Genomic DNA, 17,856 nt, shown 5'->3' with positions numbered 1-17,856 from the left:
TTTTCTATTTACTTAAAAAGAAAATAGAACTTTGTTATATACGGGTCGTGGAATTACATCCATCTGCAAAAGATCAAGCTAATTTGCATATTCTTTTAAATGAGTTTCTTTTGTTTTCTTATGGGATTATTATCTTTAGTTAACTATTACGTGTAATTATATTCATGCAGATATTCTACATGATTTATACTTGCGTAATATTTGCATAAAAAGGCAAAAAACAAAAACCTCTTTATATTTATGTATGCGTACATATTTTTGTTTAAAAAATTTGACTATCAAACTCCTGTCAGTTTTTGGTCTACAGACATGAAACTTAATATATAGGGTATTCAAACCCATGCAAAACTTCATATTTGGGTTTTTAGCCAGGGAAAATCGGTGCAAAAGTGTGAAAATTAAAAAAAAAAAAAAATAAATAAATAAATGGAATTTGCCAGGTGGAAGTTGAACAACAGCATTATGAACATGCATGTGTAATAGTTCATGTTTTAATTTTTAGCCTTGCAGCAAACATGTCTTCATAGCTCAGGCATTAACGTCAAAGGAAAAAGTAAATCGTAAGCTAAACGTTTTGGTTTCGATTCTTGATGGTTGTGCACAAGTCTTTTTTTTTTTTTTTTTTTTTTAACTTTTTAAATCATTATTGGGTCTAATATAATACGAAATCTGCATTAATCAAAATATCATATTTAAGCGTATTTTATGACTGGGCAATGCAGCCTGACTTTTTTTTTTTTTAACAAGGGAGTCATCATTTATCATTCGAGGATAAAAGTTAATAGATGTAAGGTGGTTGGTGAGAAAACAGCTTAATGATCAGTTGTGGTTGAAATTGGGGAAAATTTTATAGTTATGATGATGATTATAATTCTGATTTTGTTTGCTAACGACATCCTGAAAAGAGATGGGTGGGGGTTTCCTATGGCTATTGGTGGTACCAACAATAGCAGAGGACTGATGTATGCACAACAAAGAGATTCCTAGTTTTATCAAATATCCTTTCAGTTGACTTAACATCAGACCCAGCACACCTACTACCACCAGAATTACTAGAGTTTTAACTACATGCATATGCTTTACCTCCACGTGTAATTGCCACACTTTTCATTCACAATCATGTTCTTATCCCAGGGCAGTGAAAACTTCTTTGTAACCTTGTCAATGATTGGACGATTATGTTTCAATTGGCTGTCATGAAACTTTAGTCCCACCATATGTCCACATTGCCATCTTCACAAATTCTTACGTCCCCAGGTATTTCCTCAAACCACTTTCAGCACACTTCACCTCACACTTCCCATAAACCTCCCAGTAAATCCAAAGTCTTCTGTGGTACTCCCTCTGAGCCAATTTGCTATACCCTGTTGTAAGGTGCACAACTAACTCAGAAAACTTTCCACAAATCTGGCATTTTGCAGCAACATTCTCTCCTTGAACCATTTTCTTGAACAGTCATATCCTAGTGCCTGCTCTTGTGCTGCACAAAGACTTCAGTGTTCTTAGCCAGATACACAGTTCTAAGCCACTGCCACGATCTCTCATCTACTACAACTGGAAGAACTTTCCATGCATCTTCCAATAATGATTTTAAAAAAAAAATCAATGAAAAATTTATAAAAAAAAAGTAAATAAAAACAAATTGTGTGTTTCAAGCAGAAATTAAAGTGTGAATACATAATACATACAAAATGAAAAGATGATCTGTCATAATATGGGAATATTGATTCATAATGTTTCCAATTGTTGCTTGCATTTTTATACGATGGTGCTCGTGGCCCCAGTGGCTAAAAACAAGAATAAAGAATTTCCACATAAACATTGATTACAGCGAAATACGTCAGATACTTCAGAACTGTTTGATTTTACCCAGTTTTGTTTCTGATAAAAAAAAAAATTGGCTTTTATAGAAAATATCATAAATAGCAAATAGTTTCATATTTTTTAAGACAGGCTTATTATTACTTGATAAGAGAGGAAATTGTTTCTACATTTTTTTTTTTTAGATAAGAATTGATAATATGGAGTCGAGAAATTGATTTTTTTAAAAAATGTTGTTTTTAGCAAAAACAATATTATATATTTGTCATGTTGAAAACAGTAATATATCCAAAAATTATGAAAACTTACTGAGTAGAACAACTGATATTGTGCTTTTAGTAAAGTCTATTACTACACACAAAACAAATATTACACATCATGAACAAGTAATCTAAAATATTCGTTTCGGAATTATGTCCTCTCTTCGAGTCTACTTTATAATGTCTATGAAAAATGCAATTTCACCCAATTTTCTGTAAAAATTACTTTTAGCTATAAATAAATAAATATGAATTTTTGTAATTTGTTAATATATTACTATTTTCGATATGACAATATTGGTTTTTGCTTAAAACGACATATTTTAAATTGATTTGTTGACTATTTTAACAAGCACCAAATTGATTATTCATATTATTTGGATTCTCCAAACTGATGATTTTATTACGAGGGTTATTTTCACAATGTTTCAGTCAATGTAACCTCAGATTTTCTTCATGTATATCCTATCAAACTTGTGAATCTTTCAATCAAACTTGCAAGCACCTGTAGCATCCATCCAGTGCGGCTGTAGCCGAGATTGAACTCACTACACAAGTTTGTAATCTAACTCAAATCTTGTCGGTAGCTGAATACTTGATGCTTCGCCAGAGCTATCAAGGGTATTTTTTTATCGTGACGCCATCACTAGATGGGGATCCTACCATGGCTTAACAGTCCCATCCTACCCTCAAGAGAAGGATAGATATTTTACTTGATATTTTACCTCACAATGCATACAGCGCCTCGCCTTCCCAAATGGTCACCCATCTGGTACTGGCCAGGCTCAACGTTACTTAACTTCAGTGATCTGGCGAAAACCGGTGTGTCAACGTGATTTTGCCTGTAGCATAGTGGATGTAATCGAGACCTTCTTGCAGACCTGTGGCGTAGTGGATAAAGTACTTGGTTAAATTCAGTTGTGCGTTACACTCTTCTGGAGGTTGAAGGTTCAATTCTCAGTGCAGGTGCCACTCAAAACACAATTGCGAATTACTTAGGACTTCCACCCAGTCATAGCTGATGAAACACGAGCACGCTACCTATGTGGGTGAAATAATGGGTTCCATTCGAAAATCTGTACAGATTCCTTCGAGTTCAACAAATACACTTGAAGGTCGTTGGCGGTTACATCGAGAGAAACGTTGTGAAAATAACACTAAAGATGAGAACAGTGATCCAAAAAATCCAAATATAAATTTTATTTTAAAACAGTTTCTTTTAATCACAATCTTTTAATAACTTCTGTAATAAAAAAAATGTAATTTGCATACAATATTTATCTACAATCAATTCAGGTGTTTTAATGATTATTATTTTCCTTGAAACTATCACCCCGCCATTTGTTCCAACATTGTAGGTTTTAAAACGCTAATAAAAACAAAAATTACATTCTTATTAATATTTCTAAGCTTTTGCGGTAGAGAAATAGTTCAGTGTGAAAAAGAGACCCTTTGTTGAGTCAATTGCGAGCAATAAAGTCCCTTGAAGTTGAATTTTATGTGAACCACTTGTTAAGAAAGTCCTTGATTAGAGTCAGGTTCCGTTATTCTTTGTTGATATTCTTTGTCAGCTGATCTGACATATATACACAAATGTTAAGGAAAAGTCACTTCTGATAAATGTTTACCAGTTTTAAAGTATTGTTCTTCTCAAATAAACAGCAAACTCCATTTGCATATTTTAAAACTGATAAACATTTATCAGAAATTACTTTTCCAGAATATTAGTATATATCTCAGATCAGACCAGTTCAGCTCAAAGAATGTCAACAAAGAAGCACGAAACTTGATTTTAACCAAGAACTTGTTTTGGAATACAAATAGTTGGTCAATACATAGTACAACTTGACGAAATGCTGCAACAATAGCAAGACTTTCAAATCCACTGCCAGAATACTGGCGATCTAAATGGACTTTCAGAAGTAGCATCATAAAGACGCATCACAAGAGCACAAAACAAATCGCTGCAAGTCCGAAAGCTGTCTACTAGACAAGGTTATTTTCCAGAATAGCTAACAAAGCACATAACTCAAAAATCGAAAATTAAACAAAATACTGATAAAAAACACAGCCAATAAATGTCACCAATCATGTGAAAATGTAATGTTCTCTCAGTATTTTGTTTCATTTTCAATTTTTGAGCAATTATTGAGGCTTGACCTACTTAAATGAGACCAGAATTTTGTTTTTCATTCTAACTAAGTCTTTATACTACCTTCATTTTTAAGTAAAAAAAAAAAAATTTTTTTTAAATAAGTTAAAAACACAAAAATCTTATTCAGATAAGTAGAAGAGTAACTTAGCTTGCCTTTGGTAACATTTATTTGTTATGTATTTATTTTCCCTCCATTTTTTTTTTTTTTTTTTTGCTTTGTTAGGTAATCTGGAAAATCATTCCAGAATAATCTAACACTTAGTGTTGTGCAGAGGGAGGAGGTGACAACTCCAGACCTCCAAATTATCAAGGAATTAGGTTCAGACATCACCAGGCCTCTGACTGCAACTGCACTTAGTGATGATGATTTTAGGCAAACAGTATCTGTCAACGAAATCCATTCATACAAAGTTATAATAAAGAGCATTGATACTGGCCCTTCATCAAGATATAAAAGACAGTTTTAAAACACCAAAAAGGTTTATTACTCTCAAACAAGGGGCCTCTCTTTTCAATTCATAGTTTTTTTGTTTTTTGTTAAGATAAAAACAAGCACAATGTTCTTGTTTTTTTTTTAATAAAAGGAAAGAATAAGAATTTGGTACTTATGCAGTAAGAGGGCCTTGCTATTGTCAGAAATTGTCTAAGCAGTTTACAGAAAATGGCAAGTGCTGAATGCATTAACGCCTATACAAAAAAAGCATAAAGAAAACATTTGTCTGCTATCATTGATTTATTATCAAAATAAAATCTAAATGTTTATCATGATTTTAAAAAAATTCAAAAAATTTTGTTTGTTATTAGTTATTTGTAATTAAAAAAATAATTTATTTCTGAAACTTATCTTACAATGAAGTTTTTTTTTTTTTTTTTCTTAATTTGAATTTTTTGAAAGTTTCGTAAAAATTGTCCAATAATTATTCAGTAATAGTGTTTCCATTTTTCAATTTTTCATTGAATTAGCTTCATACTGACAGAAATAACATTTTTCATTGAAAAAAATTTATCAGTGTTTGCACAAAACAAACAAAAAACAAGACTTTCGTTCGGCACCTTTCGGCATTTTCTGTAAACTACCCAAACAATTCCAACAATAACATGATCTTTATACTGCATAGGTAACAAGGATTTTAGATAAACTAAATTTTTCAAGTCAAGATTTTGGATCTTTTTTCTTAAAAAAAAAATAAAATAAATAAAAATAAATAAATAAACATTTTAAAGTAGAAAATTATTCATATGCTTGTTTAAGAGTAAGTATAGCGTTTTCGCATAATCTAATGTCATGTCACAAGCAAGGAATAGGAAGTCAAGCAGAAGCAGGGTTTTTAAATGTTATTTGCAAGTTAATTCAAAGAAAAGTTAAGAGATTTATGGGGTTATTTCATATATTTAAATAACCCCCCCCCCCAAAAAAAAACATGCAAAAAAAAATGCAAGCAGGGTTACCAAGAAAATATATATTACAAAAAATGCAAAATTATTCATATCAAATATCCATGCAGTTCGCTCACATTCATGTGACAATACAAGGAAAAGTGCATAGTACTTTTTTCGTTTCTTTTTTTTAAGGAAAATAATCAACATTTTTGGTCATCCATTGTTGATACTTGTATTTCTTATTAGATAAAAAAAAAATTGCTATCCTGATGCTAAAAGTACAGGGTGTCTATAAAAAAATGTGCATACACTTCAATTGATGAACATAGTGCAAGTACATTTTTTTTTCTTTAGACACCCTATATATACAACGAGGTAAAACAAATATTTATACACTTGAAAAATTGTATTTTTATGTATGTAAAGACAAATTTAAACATATTTTATTTATAAAAGATACAGACTATGAGAAAATAAATTCTTATGGCAGAAATTAATACAGTTCTTTCATTTTACTTGATGAAAAGTGTAAAACCTACACAAAAGCATATTATCTTGAATTAATACTTTGTGGAATATCTTTGATGGAGTTCAACAGCTACTAATTTATTCCTGTACGTCTCAACTAATTAGTTGCACACATTCAAGAGTATTTTGTTCCATTTTTCTTGATATACTGTCGTCAGAGTCCCGATATTTGTTGGTGCTCTTTTCATAATTTGAATTTTCATATATTGCTATAAATTCAATAGAATTCAAACCAGGAGACAGACTTGGCCATTCAAGACAACAACCCTATTTTCAGAGCATTTTTGTGTAGATCTAGCGGTATGATCATCATCTTGTTGGAAAATTCCATCCGGAGACAGCCAAAGTTTATCAACAGAAGCCATTAAATTCTCTTGCAACATTTCCTGGCATTTTTCAGCATTCATCTTACTGCATATTATTGACATTTTACCAAACTCCTGCCAAGATCAAACTCCTACCCTAGATCACCATACGGTCTCCCTCAAATAATGTATGCACCATGTTCTGTGGTAAGTAGGCTTCACCGTCTTTCTTTCACACATCGAATTTGATAATCATGCATAAACAACTATTTTAGTTTCATCTGTCCCTAGTACCTTTACCCGATACAAATATTCTTCATCCTTATGATCCAAATTTTAGCCGAGAATCTCTGTATCATTTCAAGAGTAATGAAGTCTTCTTTGAATTCCAGGATTTCAGACGGTTCCTGTGTAGTTTATTATTTATTGTATGTTTGGATACTTTAATGTCTGGTGTACATATGTTCCTGCAGCTCTTCCCGGGTAACCTGTGGATTTTACTGAATCTATCGACCTAAAGAAATTTTCCTTGGAGCAACTGTTCATCTTTGGTTTTCAAAATGAACAAAGCAATTGCAGTAAACTGAATAGTCAGATTCTTAGAAATTGTTTTGTAACCATTTCCGTTCTTCCAAGGAGAAATAATAAGTTGTTTTTGTGGAGTAGACATTTATTTACTTTTTGGCATTATTAGAACATTCTCATAAGACTACCAATTGCAGAATGTTCTGACAATGGATTTTATAGTTTTGGCTAGAAACAAAGTGTAGTATCTGTTCTGATATTGCACTTTGTTTCTAGCTCAAACTATTCTGATACTACATTTCACCTATTCTGTCCTCAGTCAATGGAGGAGAAATCCTTCATGATTGAGATAATTTGTATTTTTATCCCAATTGAGAGGCCACATTTTATGGAGCTGGATTTTCCCCACATTAAAAACCTATCTTTTGTCTAACTCTCCCTCATGGGGAAGCAAGTAAATAGGAACTATATTTACTGATAACATCACTGGAACATTCTAGAATATAATAATCATATTCAGACAACATGCATTGTTTCACGTTAAAACTGAATTTTCGATCAGGTAAAATGAAAAATGTATTAATTTCTTTCATAAGAATTAATAAAATTCATTATTTAAAGATAAATAAAATGCATCTAAATTTGTCTTTATTTAAGCTTTTACATACATGAAATACAATTTTTCATATGTACAAATATTTGTTTCCACTCACTGTATAGGATGACGCCCCCAATCCTCAAAAACGCTACCCCTTAAACCATTAAGGAAATTTTCAATCATTTCTGCAATCCAACTATACTTGGTACGAATAAACTTCACTATGCTTGACTTATTCATTTCTGTTGCTCATAGATTCTTGACTGGAAGATATTAGTTGAAGATCAGTCTAGCAGAAATTAGTCCATTTCATTGGCAAATTATATATATATAATATAAAGCTGTGTATGTGTGTGTGTGTCTGGTCACGAATAGGCTCCTATATGGTTGACTATTTTAAAAAACTGATTGCATATACAAATAGTTAGTCAATACATAGTATAACTTGCCGAAATGCTGCAACAATAGCAGGACTTTCAAATCCACTGCCAGAATACTGAGGATCTAAATGGACTTTCAGAAGTAGCATCATAAAGACGCATCACAAGAGCACAAAACAAATCGCTGCAAGTCCGAAAGCGGTCTACTAGACAAGGTTATTTTTCAAAATAGCTAACAAAGCACATAATCACTCAAAAATAGAAGATGTATCGAGACACAGGAATGGGTATGTTTGATCTGGAAGAACGGTGGTTCATTAAAATTGTGGAGTCTGCGTTCGCGCCTGGTTAACAAAGTATGGAAATAAAAAATTTAAAAATTAAAAAAAAAGAAGAAAACGTTTACAAGTATTTTTGATATAGATGTACATAATACTTTGATAAGTATGTTTTAACTTAAATAGGGATGGTATAATAAAATTGTGGGGTCTGCATTTGCGCCTGGCCTCCATAGAATGGAAATAAGCACAAACTTTAATAAAGACTTTTTACATCTATCTGCGTAAATATACTTTGATAATTATGTTTCAGTTTGAAGAAATATGGTATAATAAAATTATGGGTTGTTCGTTCGCACCTGACCTCCATAGAATGGAAACTAGATTTGATGACACAGCATCAGCGATGCAAAACCATATAAAAATGGAATTATAAATCTTAGTTATCTGGATTGAAAAAAAAAATAAATAAAAAAAACAACTAACCTTTGAAAGAGCAGATTTTAAAGACCATGCAGAACATAAGTTTTAAGATTTTTTTTTATGACTTAAACAAAAATTCTACAGTAAAATGCAGAGGAACCTCTCTTCACCCAACACCCGTTGAATTGTTAACAAAATTCACAATCATTTCTTTAATCCAACCATATTTGATACAAATCAACTTCACTATGTCTGACTTTTCCACCAAGTTTCAATCATGAAAGAATGAGAGAGAAAGATCAAAAGAAACACAGGCAAGAAGAGAGGGAAAACGATAGAGAAAGAGAGGCAGTTAAAACACAGAGAAAAAAAAAACAGAAATTCTGATATGAATATTACACTTCACTGATATTTTGTTGTATAATCAGCTTATTCAGATTGCAATATCTATAAGCATGAAACATGCTATGTGTGTGTGTGTGTATATATATATATATATATATACACACACTTCAGAATAATGTAATGTAATGCAATAAATCTACTGGAGATTAAGGAGATATATTTATTGAAATGTATTCTTTGTTTTGCATATAATAAAATTTCTAGATTTGAAATTTAACGGTTTCACATGATAAAATTTCAATTACTAAATTATGAAATATATATATATATATATATATATATATATATATATATATATATATATATACACTGCGTGCACATCTGATGTTTTGTTAAAATATCAGGTAAATTCTAAAAATAACAATATTGAAAAATTCAATAATTTTCAATTAAATATTTATTCACTAACATGCTTTGCTGAACAAAGATGATATGGATAGTGACATATTTTTGAAGTTTGAGAAAAAACGAAATAACCACTCGCAGTGTGTTTTCGAAGTGAAGAGATTATCTGATAGTCTCACAGAAAATAGTTAATTAAATTTTTTGTTTATGTACTAATCAAGGCTCAAGAGCCATTTAAGGACAGGGTTAATGAATGTGTAAGGGGGATGGTGTGAGGATTGATAATGAAGGTCAAAACTGGGCAGAACCCAACTATCAAGAAGCACTTGTTAACAGTGGACTTAAAAACGACCATGTTGCAGTCAGCTGGAAAGCAACCCTGTGCTAACGTGTTACACAGATGAGTAGTTTTTGGAAAGAAACTTTGCTCATGGAAGCTCTATTTAGATTTAGGTACATAGAGAAAAAAAACAAAGATAATTTACAGTGGTTTTTGATGTGAAGGTTTAAGCTTAGTTCAACAACTACCATTGCAATGACAGTAGAGTAGAGAGCGACTAGAAACTTCTTCTGTGAGAAAGAGACTGTGTGGAATAGAAGAGGATATCTCCCAGTAGATTTCAAAGTTGCCTTTGCATTCTGTCAAGTCTAGAAAGGATGCTCTGAGCAGAATCTCCCCAGATGAGACCACTGTACTCCATCTAGGACGGTTTTAGTTCTTTTACAGGTAGAGGATTGTGTCAGGAATGAGATGCTTTCTGGAGCAGTAAAATGATTCACACATTTTTTCAGCAACCACAGCAACGACTTTGATGAAAGCATTCCATCTGAAATCTGGAGTGAAAGTCAGTTCTAAAATCTTTTCAAAGCTTGAGACTTCTTCAAGGATAGAGCCATCCATTTCAATTGGAGCAAAATGAGGATCAGAACATTGATGATGAAAGGAGAGAAGTTTGGTTTTTAAATACATTAAAAGTAACCAGCCACATTTTTTGCTCTTAAACATTTGGTTATTGTTGAAGTGTTAGCTGATATTTCAAGTTTGTTATTAAATTATTGTTACATTATTTTACAAGTATTTTTTATAGTGACATTATGCGTTTCTATTTAAATGTGTATTTATTCTTTATCATTTTCCCTCGTTTTTAACAATGTACATTGTATTTCATTTGTATAGACTGATGTAGGGGAGACAACTTGCTGGATCTAAGATGATGAGAATTACCTCCCTTGATGAGAGTATTTTCTGATTTTGTACTGTTGTTAACAACTTCCACAAAAGCTATTATTAAGAAGACAATCACGACTGTTATAAAAAAAAAAAAAAAGAAGAAGACCGAGAAACTTCGGCACTTTCGTATTATACAAATGAAAAAAATATTGAATTTTAAGTGAAACAAATGGTACCTATGTAATTGTTTGGTCTCAAATAATACCATATCCAAAAAATTACGAAAAATGCTAAGAAAAATAATTGTTAATGCAAAAAGAAATTTGTGAAAGGAAGGGACATGGCTATTATGCTTACTATAAAAAAAAAAAAAAAAAAAAAAAAAGATAAGTTGACAGGGGAGATAATTAAGTTCTGTTGCTTACATCAGGTGACGAACGTAATTCAAAATGTTGGACAAAATTTATTCCCCAATATAAACTTTAGCAAAAATAGTTTCTCATTCTTAATTATTTTTCTGCCTCATCGTTTTCTCGTAATTTTTGGATATGTTACTATTTGAGACCTGCCAATTACGTAGGTATCTTTTGTTTTACTATATTTTTGTTCATTTATATAATATGAAAGTGTCAAAACCTGTTATTTTTTTTAACTACAGACACCCTTACAATTAAGACATTAATTTGAGATGACTACTACCCACTATGATGTCACACCTCAAAATTCCTTTATAAAATCAACAGTTCTTGTCCAGAATTCCCTCTGCCCATAGTATAGAACAATTTTTTTTTATGTGACGTCTTCATAACTCATGCTAAAGCAAACATAGAAGGCAGTGGATACTGCAAGAACATACGCGGGAATTTACATGCTTTGCAAATATTGATGAGAATATCAAGTGAGAATATGGCAGTAGTATTTGAAATTCCTATTTATTTAAAAAAATGTTTTCAAAGTTTTGTAGAAAAAGTGTAAATGGTGTAAGTTCAGAATTCATTCTAACTAAAAAACACCGATAGTACTTTAGTAATATATATATTATAAAAAAAAAAAAACTTTGAAGTTTTCGCTTGCATGTCACTGTGCATATCTGTACAAGAATGGGAAAGAAGTGTGGTTAGGCATAAGAGAGAAATAGAGAGGTGGTGGGGACAGAGAGCACAATAGAAAGATGAAAGTTGGGAAAAGAGCCCGGGGAGAGACAGTAAGGGAAGAAAGCATGGGGAGAGTACAGGAAGAGAGAAAAGAGGGGGGAGGCGGGGGAGAGACGGGGGGGGGAGAGAGAGCATAGAATTACAAGGGGGAGAATGGTGAAGAGAGCACTGGGAGAGAAAAGAGCATAGGGAGAGGGGAAGAGAGCATGGGGAGAGGGAAAGAAAGCAGAGGGAGAGGGAAAGAAAGCAGAGGGAGAGGGAAAGAAAGCAGAGGGAGAGGGAAAGAAAGCAGAGGGAGAGGGAAAGAAAGCAGAGGGAGAGGGAAAGAGGGAGAGGGAAAGAAAGCAGAGGGAGAGGGAAAGAGGGAGAGGGAAAGAAAGCAGAGGGAGAGGGAAAGAAAGCAGAGGGAGAGGGAAAGAAAGCAGAGGGAGAGGGAAAGAGACCATGATGAGAGACAGGAGGAGAGCATGGATAAAGCCGCAGAGGGGGGGAAGAGAGCACAAGGAGAGATGGAGGGGTAGACAATATAGGAACAGAAAGCAATGGTTAAGGAGGGGAGAAAGTCTATTATGACATCACAAGAGATTTTCAAAAACATTTTTAAAACTCCTAATGTTTATTAAAGTATCTCATGTATTTACGTCATTCCATTCTTCTTCTCATTTCTAATTATTCAGTTGTTCTCCCACAACTAAAAACATCCTTGTACAGATGAAACGTGCATGGTGACTAGCAAGCAAGATAACAGAATCAAAGCTAAATAATATACATAAGAAATACTGACTCAACAGGTCACAGATACATATAATGGCAATCAAATGCTTAAATTAGAAGTGTGTGTTATGTGTTTGAATTTTTGAGATGAGGATTAATAATTCACATTTGGATTATTCAGACTACTGTTCTCATTTTGAGTGTTATTTGCACAACCTTTCAGTCAATATATCCTGACTTTCTTTTTGCAGGCCTGTGGCATAGTGGATAGAGTACTTGGTAAAACTGTTGTATGTTACATTCCTCTGGAGGTTGAAGGTTTAATCCTCAGTGCGGGCAACACTCAAAATACAACTGAAAATGAATTAGGACTTCTACCCAGTCATGGCTGAGGGAACAAGAGCATGCTACTCCCCTCCTGGATTAAATTAAGAGTTCAGTTTGAAATTGCATGCAGATTCCGAGTTTGACAAGTTATGCCTGAACAAGATCGAAGCTTACATCAACCAAAACGTTGTGCAAATAACACTCAAGATGAAAACTTGAGTTAGAGTAATCCAAATAATACACAGAAGTGCATTGAATTATCAGATATATAAATAAGAAGAGATATGATAAAAATATACACAAAAGACTTCTTGCCTATACATGGTCAACTCAACCTATCAACAGAATGTCATTTTATTATTTATATTGCTTTCAACAAACTTACCCAGTTCAAAGTCGACAAAGACAAAAAAAAAAAAATCAAATATTTCTATCAAATGCAAAAGATAACATGTAAGACTGTAACAAAAAAAAGTTTTTGTATTTTTCTTCAAATTCAATTCATTCATTCTTTAAAGAAAATATTAGTATAATTATAGTTAATAATTTTAGTATAATTAGTTAATTTCATGTAAAGATTCTCTGTAATAGTGATTAAAAAAGACTAATAATTTTGGCCAAATCAACATGGAAGCAATTTAATTCCAGTTGAATCCATGGATGATGAAATATATCTTGTAGATGTGTAACACAGTAAACGTTTACACACGTTACCATGTAGACACCCGGGACCCAACATGTTGTAGACTCAATTGCAAAGGAAACAAAGAACAAGAAAGAACTTCAATTCTTGTTTCAGATTTTAAAAAAAGGCCTGTATCCTTTATCCTCCCACCATGTGTGACTTCTTGTAACGGCTGTGACGTCACGCATACCTCTAACATGAACGTCTTCTCCAATGTACATCCGCACTCTGTTACTTATGCACAAAAGTGTCCGTCAACAGTGATGAACGATTTTCACTGCAAATTCTGGATTTTATATCATCAGACTAAATTCAACAACTACTGAGGAGTTTCTTAACAGAAAAATTTGGTACTTGTATAGTTTAATCGAGACAGTAAAAAAATTAAATATTGAAAAAAGGTTATATTGTACGTATACGTTATGAAACTAAGTTCTCCAAAAAAAAAAAAAAAAATTCACTTAATTTCATCAAGTAGTTTGTTTTTTACAGGGCAAAAATAATTTGTTACGATACCGAGCAAAAAGTTCGATTTTTAGGTAGAAAAGCTAGTATTAAAGATGGAGAGGGAGTGTCGGTGCTTTAAATCGAGTTATCTCCCCGTGGCGTGTTCAAAAAATTCAAAGATGTCTACCTTCAACGTGCTCTCATAAAAACGTATTTTTCCCCTGTAAAAAAAAAAAACAAAAAAAAAAAAAAACAACTACTCTATCAAATTAAGTGAAATTTTTTTTTTTTTGAGATCTTCAGTCCAAAACAGATACGTATAATATAACTTTTTTTTTTTTTTTTTTTCATTTTTTAATGTCTTGATTAAACTGTACAAGTACCAAACATTCATCACGGCATTGCCACACTTAATGCTGCAAAGTATTCTTATATATGTATATATAATGTATTTTTCTGAAAAAAAAAAAAATCATTATTGCAATAAAAAATAAAAATTGTTTGAATGCATAGCCACTTGAGAAATGGCTATAAAAATATGAAAATTTTTCTTGAGACTTTGTTTTCGTTCAGGAGGAATAAAAGTTATATATAACTTTATATCATCAGAACGATATTACTATTCGCTCCTCTTAATAGTGTTGAGCTTTTCTTGTCTTGATAAGTTTTGCTTTGTTAAAGATTTACTCTTTGATAACAATTATATATTTTCAGAATGTGAGAAATTATATAATTATTTCCATAGCCAAACAACATCGCAGCCCACAAGAGCCATGACAGTCAACAAGCCAGAAGTGCAAGACTCAGGTTTCGCCTTCATTTGGGCCCATCAGTTAGACATATCCGAACTTAAGATTCAAAACCTGAGCCACTAGCATGCATAGTCAGATTTCGCTAGGTTTGCTTGATCTGTGTTAGTTAATAGACTTTCTTGTAGGTGGCAGAGTGCTCGCCTTACATGCAAGAGGCTCGGTTTTGAATCCCGAGTTTGAATATGTCTAACTGATGAGCCCAAATGAGGGCGAAACTCTAGTTTTTGACTTCCAGTTTGTTGGCGGTCATGGCTTTTGTGACGTTTGTCTGTGAAATTAATTTTATATATATATATATATATATATATATATATATATATATATATATATATATATATATATATATAAAAATCACATTGACACATTGCTAGATCACCAAAGTTAAGCATCTCGTTAAGACATCGACACCTCCTTGCAAGAACTATAAAAACCTAACATCAACTCCCTGACTGATAATCACTCTAGATATTCCTTAGGAATTTCCTCCTTTGGTTATGGGGCTCACAGATAATATCGATAAACATCTTTTAAAAAAATAAATAAATAAATAAATAAATGAACACTCTACTGAACATGTTTTTATAAATCCAATCTAATAAAAATAAAAATACTTAAATTAAAAAAAAAAAAAACGTCATTTTTACTTTCGCTTTCTGATTAGCAGAAATCATGCTGGCGTATATCAAAGAAAAGTATCTTCTGAGTAATGTTTACATAATTTCAATATAATTTTCAGAACATTTATTTTTGATAAAATGTTGTAATCAAAATATTTTTTTAGCTTTTATTTTGAAATGTTTTTTTTTTTTTTTTTTTTTTTTTTGCAGAATTTTAATATACAAAAATACATTTTAAAAGTTTACATAAAAAGTAGTCTTTGAAAGACTTAAAAAACATCTTGTAATAAAAAATATACTTTATCTACTTTGGAATGTTTCTTTTTTTTTTTCCAGAACGGTTTTCTTTAATAAAAAATATATTTTAAATGTTAAAAAATATATTTTAAATGTTTAAAAAAAAAATGTTTTAAATTCAGGAATCCTGAATCCTGGTTCAAGAAAGTATTCGCGATATTAAAAAAAACAAAAAACAAACAAACAAAAAACTAAAATATTTCATTTTAGCAAAAAATCTGAAAACAAAAGGCCAATTAAACTCGCATAAAAAAAAGATCCGGATTCAATAAGGTATTTGAGTTTCACATATGGTACTTTTTCTTGCTATACACTGACATGACTTACTCTAAGCAGAAAACAGAAGTTAAAACAAAATAAAATTTCTGAATTCAACCAAATAAAAATATGCTGAGAATGTGTACACCAAACAATGTTAAATGAAGGTTCAGAATCCTAATGATATTTTCATCCACAAAAAATGAAAATTTCATTTAATGTTAAAAAAAAAAAAATTCCCAACAAAATAAAATTCAAATGTTTTTCCAGTAACTGAAATTTGCCCAACAAATACAAAACAGAAATTATGATAGAATAACAAACCCAATGATGTCTTTTTTTGAAGGATAAATGTACCTTGAAGAGGAAAAACAAAGCGTGTTAAAATGGGTCTTAATTTGGTTTACACGTTATTTTAAACTACCTCTCCTTCTGGAGGTTAGACACAAGGTCAAATGTGGGTTTGATGAAAGTGTTTCTGTGGAAGTTGGATTTGAACTTGGCACACTGAGGTTTACCTTCCCGTGTTCTTAACCACTTAGCCAGCATCATCCCTTACATGTTACTAAGTGTGAGTAAAATAACGTTTTTAATGAAAGCATATACAGAGTCAAAACCTTACAATTTCTTTTCGCATCAAAACACATACTCTTCTAGAATGCACATATGTATATGAAAAAAGATGATCAAGGCATGGCCAACAAAAAGTACTCAATGCAAAATAGCAGAGTACCAACCTTCCCATGCTTTACTTTCTCTCTAAAATGGAGTTAGTTTATTGCTAATCGTTTGATAAACCTGGGAGTGCAAAGTGACTGCTTCAGTGTGGGTATCCTAGAGCACTGGCTTCTAAAAACTACGATTGACCTTGTGTCTAACCTCCTACCAAGGAAATTGTTGTGGTGTCCACCTTACAGATAACAATGAACTCTTCCACTTACTATAATGATCGGGAGAATATGTCTCTTGGCGTTATGCACTCTTAGCAGTCATACTGATGTATAACCACTCTCCTTATTAGTTGTATTTGTCTTCTTTTTCAATATATTTTGTTTCCACTGAATACAGAGTTGAGATTTTCTTTCGGACGCTGACCAGTCCACAACAGAAGTAAATAATCGTTTCATAATGAATAACTGAAACAGAAATTTTCTCAAGAAACAAATTGAGAAACAAGATTTTACTTTTCTTGGCTAATTTGAAATATTTTAGAGGAAGTGGGAGGAGCTTTTCCCCCACAGGTAGAAATCTTCCTTCTGTTATCCGGAAGATACTTAGTAAGAGACGTATTTCTTGTATAGAAAATATATTTAAACAACGATTTCTTGATCGGTGTAAGTTTGGAAAGAAGAAAAAAAAAAAAAAAAGGAATTTTCTTAGAAAACAAAATTTAAAAAGATTTTACTTATAAGCAAAATTATATTTTAAAGCCAAAAACAAAATGATATAGACACCCAATTCACTTCTTGAATAATGTCAACACAGAATTAGAAAAATCTGAAAGAAAGAAATATTAAAAAATTTTTTTAATGTAAATTATCTACTAATCACTTACTAATTTGCATTGTACCCGTGTTGGTATTGATATTGCAGGAACGTTTGGTAAGCCACACACAGACATAGGAGAGGAATCACTGAAAAAATAAAAGAGTTTACGGTTCTGAATTTTTTTTTTTTTTTTTTTTTTTTTTTTTAGATTGCTCATTATTTGGACTATTGTTCACATCACGTTTTATTTTCACGTTTCAATCAACGTAACCGCCGACCTTATTCAGGTGTATCTTGTCAACATCTGGGAATCTGCAAGGAATTTTAAACAGAACCCTTTATTAAGTCCACAGAGCTAGCAAGGACCCGTGGGGCAGTGGATAGAGTACTTGGTAAAATTCAGTTGGAAAAGTTACAGTCCCAGATACTGAAGGTTCAATCTCCGAGTGTAGGCAACACAAACATACAATTGTGAATTATTAC

At 31.9% G+C, this 17,856-nt stretch overlaps 1 protein-coding gene across 5 annotated transcripts in view; it reads right to left on the bottom strand.

Annotated features, from left to right (window-relative positions):
- LOC145243645 (autophagy-related protein 16-1-like) overlaps positions 1-17,856 on the bottom strand; it is a 171,202-nt gene that overhangs the window by 64,580 nt on the left and 88,766 nt on the right. For 3 of the 5 annotated variants that reach the window (XM_080106686.1, XM_080106683.1, XM_080106685.1), the window contains 2 exons: positions 17,441-17,519; positions 1,689-1,787 (listed from right to left, as the gene is read on the bottom strand). In XM_080106686.1, coding sequence (XP_079962812.1) covers positions 1,689-1,787; positions 17,441-17,519 — 178 coding nt within the window. The remainder of the gene's footprint in view (positions 1-1,688; positions 1,788-17,440; positions 17,520-17,856) is intronic. The other 2 variants (XM_080106684.1, XM_080106687.1) reach the window with 1 other exon arrangement.

This window comes from Euprymna scolopes, chromosome 22, assembly GCF_053919585.1.
Source record: "Euprymna scolopes isolate OS-2025 chromosome 22, ASM5391958v1, whole genome shotgun sequence".
Taxonomy (NCBI): Eukaryota; Metazoa; Mollusca; class Cephalopoda; order Sepiida; family Sepiolidae; genus Euprymna; species Euprymna scolopes.
Note: the sequence above shows the minus strand (reverse complement) of the source record. Positions and strands in the feature narration are given on the sequence as shown.